Here is a 7947-nt window from a genome sequence, read left to right as displayed (position 1 = left end):
CGGGGGACCGGGGGGAGGAATGTCCCGTCCTGCGTGGGCACGGCGCGGGTGGGAACCGCAGTAGCGGGCAGCGCGTGTCCGGGTGACAGACCCCGTGTCCGGTGACGGACCCCGCTGGGGTCTGTTCCGTGCAAAGGGCAAATTCCTCTTTGGGTTCCCCCCCCACCCCCAGGAAGCGCAGAAGGGGCTGTTGGTGCAGCTCGTCCAGAAAGAGACAATTGTGGGGTGAAAAGTATGAAGAACGCGCACTTTTTTGCTAGGCAGGGTGAGTTATTTCAAACCATATCGGCACAACGTGACGTCTTGTGCAGAGGAGTTGGGATCCTGGAGCAGGGCCCCTTGTCCGTGTGAAACGATAGTTCTGCCTCGAATTGAGTTCGGGTGCTGTGTCAGCACCAAGGAAAAGCAGTTCAGGGTTGACTATTAAAAAGATGCTTTTAAGGTTAACAGATAAAAGTATCTGTTCTTAAATGTCGGAAAGCCCAGGTAGCTTAAAGGCCTTTTTGCATGGTAACAGTTCAGTGGTTTACTGTGTTTAAAAAAAAACCAAACAACCAAAAACAAAACAGCACAGCATTTTTTCCATAGGTCATTCGGATAATTACAATAATAAACCAGCTTCATTATAAGTAATTTTGAAAAAATACTTTAAATACACCAGAGAAGGCTGCTGCCAGTTGTGTTAAAATGCACCTGATGAGAAGACATGGAGGGTGCCTGCAGGTTCCTGTGAAGCTGAGGGGAGTTGCAGCAGCTCAGCTGCTCGAGCTCCTGTCTCCTAATTCTTAAAAGAACAAGGTGCATTGGGCTCCTTGGAAGAGCAGGGGTTTCTCAAATAATTGCCATCTGTATGAAGATCAGACGCTGTGTATTTGAGTAATTCCCTTTTAATGTAGGGCATTTCACAGCTTCTGGTCCTGTCTCAACTTCATTCAGAAACTTGTGTTGAATTTTGCTCAATGTTGAGCTGTCGCAGTACTGCACAACTGTGCCTTCTTTCTGTAAAAGGGAAGTTTTAAAATACCAATCATGTGAAAATACTGTTGGCAACCTCACCTTAAACGCTGCTATACTGTTGTGTGTATGTGGTGGTGTCTCTTTCCTCCTTGCTTTTGTCCGGTCTTAGCAGAGAACTAAACTTGCTTTTTACTGGTGATCTAAAAATCAAGAAGACCATATCTTGAATCGTTTTGTTTCTACTTACTACCTTCAGGGGAACTTTAATATAAAAAAAAAAAAAAAAAGTCATAGCAATTTGTGTGTTTAAATCTACAGTTATTGTCATACAGGCTATGTTACAGTTTACCTTGAAATAATTACAATTTAAAATCATCACTTGACAGCAACTGTATAGAAAGATGCTAATAAATTTCTTTTCTTCATCGCTCAGTCAAGGTTCTCTAGTACGGTAGGGTCTGTCTTCCCTGACGTGGTGTTAACGGGGGGGAGGGAATTGCAGAAGTGCCCCCGTCCTAATGGGCATAGTGGATTTAGAGCACAAGGTTTACAGGGGTGGAGAGTTTCACCTTTTGGTCTTGCAGCTCTCTGTGGCTTTTGAATGTCTGTTTTTGTCAGTGGTTCTTGTTCTCCTGCCTTCAGGCCCTTTTGATTGAAGGAGGGAGTAGGAATGCCTTGCTCACTCTGCCTGATCTCTTACCCGTCTCTTCTTATCCTACGTCTAAACTAACAATTTCAAGCTTTCCTGATTTCCTTACTACCTTCAGGGGAACTTTAATATTTAAAAAAAAAAAAAAAGTCATAGCAATTTGTGTGTTTAAATCTACAGTTATTGTCATACAGGCTATGTTACAGTTTACCTTGAAATAATTACAATTTAAAATCATCACTTGACAGCAACTGTATAGAAAGATGCTAATAAATTTCTTTTCTTCATCGCTCAGTCAAGGTTCTCTAGTACGGTAGGGTCTGTCTTCCCTGACGTGGTGTTAACGGGGGGGAGGGAATTGCAGAAGTGCCCCCGTCCTAATGGGCATAGTGGATTTAGAGCACAAGGTTTACAGGGGTGGAGAGTTTCACCTTTTGGTCTTGCAGCTCTCTGTGGCTTTTGAATGTCTGTTTTTGTCAGTGGTTCTTGTTCTCCTGCCTTCAGGCCCTTTTGATTGAAGGAGGGAGTAGGAATGCCTTGCTCACTCTGCCTGATCTCTTACCCGTCTCTTCTTATCCTACGTCTAAACTAACAATTTCAAGCTTTCCTGATGTGGAGGTTTGCCATACATCTGTGCCAGCTGGGTTTGACCTCTTCACTTGCTGATTTAAGAAAGAATAGTTAGGGCCGAATGTTGCCTTTGGAGCGGTGTATCACGCAGAAAAGAAGCTGTGTTATACTCTGTCTGCTGTCTCTTTAGCGCCTTCACGTGTTGTTCCTGTAGCGCTGTTGTGCGGCAAGATGCCTGCACTGAAGACCTTCCTCTCTCTTTTCTGATCAACCCTCCAGCATGTGAGGAGTTGGCTGTTCCTTCCGAGTGTCTATGGTCTTGCACGTGTCTGTGTTGACATCCTGTTGTTCAGCTGATTTGTTCAGGATGGTGGAGCACTCTTGATTTTGTGTTTTTTTTTTTTTTTTTTTTTAAAAAAGATGTGTATTTTTTCCCAGTAGCTAGATCCAGCTGTAGGGCTTTGGTAGGCACAGCTGAAATGCATGCTGTTGACGGGGGTGTGCAGGCCAGGAGATGGACTGGGAAAGAGCATGAAGTCAAATGGAGTGATGGGTGTTGCTACCATGCCGCTCTTGTAAAATGCCATCGTTTCGTTGTACTCTTGCAACATGTTCTCTTATCACTAGAATTCCTTTTTTCCCTCCTTCTTACATTTGACTTATGGCAAGCACAACAAATGTGGCAGCTAATAATGCAGAAACGAATAATGGAAATGAGCTTGAGATCCTTGAGAAGAATTTGAAAATAATTGCATTATTATTTTTCTCCCCTCCTCCTTCCCCTCCACAAGGATTTCTTATTTCTCTAAATAATCCAACTTTCTGTAGTATGTTGTGCTTCCAGTCTTCAAAACAGGTGCTCTGTATGCCTCAATACAACATCCAAAACTCATTCTATATAAAGAAAAAAATCAGACGGGCAGATAATGCCATCTTTTCCCTCCGTTCCGAGACCGGCCTTGGTTGTGCTGGTGTAAGCTGCAGCCTGGTTGGCATCCAGGTTCCTGGCTGAGTACTTGGAAATAAGAGTAAAACCAAGCACGAGAGATTTCATTCAGTCCCTTGTGCCTGCTCTGCCACCCCCCCAATCTTGACTGTCTTTTTTCTTTTCAGTCCTGAAGTGGTAAGGACCCCTGGTTGGCATCCAGGTTCCTGGCTGAGTACTTGGAAATAAGAGTAAAACCAAGCATGAGAGATTTCATTCAGTCCCTTGTGCCTGCTCTGCCACCCCCCCAATCTTGACTGTCTTTTTTCTTTTCAGTCCTGAAGTGGTAAGGACCCTGCTTTCTGAGGTGTCAGGAGATCTGCTCTGGCTCTTGCGGTGTTTCTTCCATCAGTTCAGTTGGAAGATCAGAGGAGAGGGCACAGTGTGAAATTTGTGTCTGGTCTGGGAACTACGCCTGCAGGGCTGTTAAATCTAATATCAAGCTTTTGATGCTGGTACTGTTCCTCTGAACAGGGTCCAAAGACCGATTTAATATTCTTATGGAATCGTGTCACCACATTAGATGAACCTTACTCCCAGTGAGCTGGTATTCATTAAAAACTCTCTCCCTGGCAGCAAGGCTTTCAAAACCCCTTTTTCAACATGGTCATAATAGTGCAAACAACAACAACAAAAAGTATTTTTCTTCATCAAGATACTACACATCCATAAATCTGAACCTTAATGCCACCTGGTTCCTGCAGCTAAGGGGAAGGATGCAAATCCGTTTCCAGTATTTGCTTACAGTTCTTTGCCCTGACAGCCCCGGGAGTTGCAGCTGGTGCGGTGCTGCGGGTGAAATGAGAACCTGTAGGTCTGCGAGTCTCCTTTCAGGCTCTGTTTTCTCCAAAGCCAGCGCAGGAGGATTGATGAGGATTCTCATCACCTTGCAGGGCAGACCCAGAGCCTCTAGTCACCTTCTAATATCTCACCTAATAATTGGGTTTTACTCAGTCAAAGCGTGTTTTGAGAATTACAAGTGGAGAGTCTGTGAGCGGCAGAAGGGGCTGCCACAGCCCTGTACAGCTTGTAGGTACATCAATCCATCAGCATTAAATACTCCGTTTTGTGACAAAGAGCCTGAATAATTTTGAGAATTTATTCTCGAGTGTAAATAAAACAAAATAACCCACGCAGCAACTGCTCTTTGCTATCAGAAAAGATCTGTGGTGGTGTGTGAATGGAATAGTTTATTGGTGGCTGGTAGCTGTAGTTACTCAACCTTAAGCAAAGTTCATTTGAACTCCATTTTATTTCTCCCTGTTCTTCTGCCCTGTAGCTTTTGAAAACCTGTTAGAATATACAAAGCCTGAGGGATGTATTTCAAGAATATCTGATCTGTGTGTCTTATTTCGTACTGTTTGCTTTGAGGGAGTCTCCTGACTCACATGTAGCTTCCAACGCACTTCGGTGCTTGAATAAGGAGATGCAACAAAAGAAAACACTCAGAAAATTTGATGTAATGTGTCACTAATGCCAGAAGAGGGTAGGCCAGTTCAAGGGAAATTTGCTTGACTTTTGTGCAGGTGGTAACTGGTTTTGGAAAAGCACTTGATGCACTGAAGGCCTTTTCATTGCAAGTGTTGAGGTATTTAGGTTGTCCCTGTGGCTGTTAGTGCTGTTGGTTATTTTTGTTTAAAAGTTTATTCTTACTACTGCATGTTTAAAAGCTCATGTTTTTTCTCTTCCAGCTCCTATGTTAGGTTTGATATAATTCGAAGGATAATGACTAGGTTTTTTGGAATTGAAGTTGTCATGGTGATGGGGATCACAGACATAGATGACAAGATAATAAAAAGAGCCAATGAGGTAGGTGTTTGCTGCGGTCTTTGACCCAAACTTTTGGTATTTTCTACAGCTGCTTACATAGGAAAATTAACCTGGGTTTGGGTTTTTTTGCTGAGTTTTGTTTGTTTTAATTAGTAGATAATAAATGTGGGGATTTCTGGTCCCCTAGCATGGCTGTAATGGGGCTGGGAGTCTGGAGGGCTGGGCATCGAGAGCTGCGTGGAGGTAAGTGGGTGCAGAGTTGTGTGAGGGGGAGAGGCAGGGAGGGCTGCGTTACGGCACCTGCGGCTGGGGTCCTCCTGCCCTCGTCCCCTGGCCAGCGGGGAGCAAAAAGCCAGGATGAATCCTCAGCACAGTTGGAGAGTGTCTTATCTCAAAAGCAACCCAAAACTTAGCAGCCAGTAGGCTTCTGGCTGTGTTCTGGAGAAGCATTGTGTGCCGTTGATGGTTAAAGGTAGTATATATAGTATTACCACACGCGAGGCTGAGGGTGGTTCCTGAAAGGTGCCGAGCACCATCTAGCTGCAACGTCAGCGCCTTGGAAAGCTTTATCAGTCTTGTCCAAGTTTGTCACCTACATGAAAGTTGACATTGAGTGTAGGGGTAAGTCTTGATAAGACTGGGCCTATAAGTGGTTCTCAGCTGAATTTTAATCAGACCTTTTTTACCAGCTGAGCTTGGTGAATGATTATTCCAATTATTTTCTTTCTTTTTTTTTTTTTTTTCCCTGAAATGCTTTTTGGACCCTGAAACGCCAAGAGTGTATTCTGTGTTTTATTCTGCATTTTGAATTTTTTGTTTTGTTTTTAGAATCCGTAACTCATGTCTTCTGGATCATAAATGAATATGTTGGACCAAATTGCAGTTGCAAGCTTTAAGCTAGTTTCTTGGAGCCAGAGAATTTGACAGCTGTCACTTTTATTTAATCTTTAAGTAAACAGTTACTATTGCAGTTAAATATAGGGCACTGCATTCAAATGAATACTAGCACACCACTCCTGTAGAAACATGTAAAAATACATGTGTGTTCCCATTTACTTGCAGTTTTCTAAGGCAGTAGACCATCTTAAAAGAAAAAAAAAAAACCCCGGAACCAAAAAGAAAAAAAACGCCAAAAAACCCAAACAAAACCCCCAGGCATTTTAAAATCTATATGTGTGCATTTTAAAATTTTTCCTTACTGTCAGAACATTATGGAGATTTTATGTTTGAGGAGGGGGAAATCACATGATGTTTTAAAAGAATTTGTGTTCATTTACTGCATTCTTTGGTTCTATGAAGTAATCTTTTCATGGCTTTTTTTGGTGACTTTTTGAAATGCCTGCTCTGCTCTGCACATTTTGTTTGGATGGCCAAGGCCTCTACCTGAGTAGCCTGATTTTGTTGTTGGGACCTCTGTACCTGAAGCATTACAGTGGTAGGATCAACATGCCTAAGCTTGTTCCCCATCCTTTGGTGGGATTCATCTAGAGGAAACCTGAAAGTTGGGCATCTAGTCTATGATGAGCGTGCTGCATGCCCTCAGTGGTCCTTTGAGAGAGAGATGTGTCTCTTTGTGTTTTGAACATCCGTCTGGACGGGAGGAATTTCACCATCTTCCTCCTATAGGCACCTTTGTTTCTCTGTTGATCAAAGAAGCAGTTGAGCTGTCTAGGGAGATGAGTCCCATCGCTGGGGTCTGGAAGAGCACTCTCTCTGGTCTGTAGGCAGAACATGCCTTTGTTTCTCAGTGGTGAGCATCTTCCTCGTTTAATTGCTGGATGAGCATCTGGTCTGTCTTCACCAGAACTCCTGCCTTGTCCAGGAGCTTGTCCAAATAGTAGTACCCACCTGCGCTCCGAAAATCAGACCCCTTAAAGATGCTCCAGTAATGAATTGGAAGTGATGAAACTAGTTTTGTTTTGTTAATGATTCGGTTATCTGCAAGCTGGAGAGACTGACAGTATGTTGTCTTCTCCTCAGTAGGTTCTCCTCAGAGAATATATAAAAGCTCTCATTCGAAAAACTTTGATATCATGTTTTTGCTTGCTAGGACAGGTTTTGCCGTCATGCATCTTTCAAGCCCTGGCCTCTTCTGAATATTTGAGAACAAGTATCTTGTCACATGCAAGTTGTCTCTTTCCTTTCGGGTTGCACTTTCTCGTTACTTCTGCGAGGATCCCTGTTCCTGTCCGTCACCCTGTGAATGAGAAACGCGGAGAAGGTGCTTGAGAAGTGCCGCACTCGGCAAAGTGTGGGACTGACTTTCGGTTCATTTCCTCTGATTGTACTGAGATATATGAGTAACCATGATCAGCTGAAATAGCTTATTTTTCTTAATCACTGAAAATTAATATCCTGTCTCATCCTGCAAGTCTCTGATCTGTCTTTCTGACATGTAGGTGGTATTGGTGTCCCCTGCCAATAAGTTGAATGAATTTCACGTCCCGTGTTCTGTAGTATATCTTGTCACTGGAAATGGAAGACCCTCTCAAGAGGAAAATAATGAGGGAGGGAAGGAGTTTGTTATTTCAATCTTTGGTTGCTTTCTCCCAAAAGATACGTATTAATCTTTTGGCAATTCAGAAGCATAAATGAAATATTACTTTTAAGTTATTTATAACTTGCATCTCTTCCCCATGAATGTTGGATTAATAAGCCTTTCTGACTCTTTACCTTGGGGGCTCGTTAAGTCTTCCAATTAGCTATTAACTGTCTGATAAAAGATTGCAATATTTTATATTATTACTTTGATTTATGGTTTACTAATCTGCTTCTCTCTTTTTCAGATGAATATTTCGCCAGTAGCTCTTGCTTGTTTTTATGAAGAAGACTTTAAACAAGATATGGCTGCCTTAAAGGTACAGATACTTGAGCTTCTAAATTTAGGAGTATTTTAAAGCCATTATTTTGGTAAGGAATCTGATTTTGACAGTTTGATCTGAAAAAATAAATTGATTACTTGTATGACAGTGTTGCTTGGAAACTGAGTACTGATCTACTTTTTCATTCTTCTGGG

General features: G+C 42.6%; 1 protein-coding gene across 1 annotated transcript in view; it reads left to right on the top strand.

Moving 5' to 3' along the window:
- Window positions 1–4854: 4854 nt before the first annotated feature.
- The window catches only part of CARS2 (cysteinyl-tRNA synthetase 2, mitochondrial (putative)), a 34258-nt gene continuing 31165 nt past the window's right edge, over window positions 4855–7947 (top strand). The window contains exons 1-2 of the mRNA XM_019471227.1: window positions 4855–4970; window positions 7718–7789. Coding sequence (XP_019326772.1) covers window positions 4887–4970; window positions 7718–7789 — 156 coding nt within the window. The 5' untranslated portion in view covers window positions 4855–4886. The remainder of the gene's footprint in view (window positions 4971–7717; window positions 7790–7947) is intronic.

Source organism: Aptenodytes forsteri, unplaced genomic scaffold (genome assembly GCF_000699145.1).
Source record: "Aptenodytes forsteri isolate BGI_AS27 unplaced genomic scaffold, ASM69914v1 Scaffold96, whole genome shotgun sequence".
Classification (NCBI taxonomy): Eukaryota; Metazoa; Chordata; class Aves; order Sphenisciformes; family Spheniscidae; genus Aptenodytes; species Aptenodytes forsteri.
Note: the sequence above shows the minus strand (reverse complement) of the source record. Positions and strands in the feature narration are given on the sequence as shown.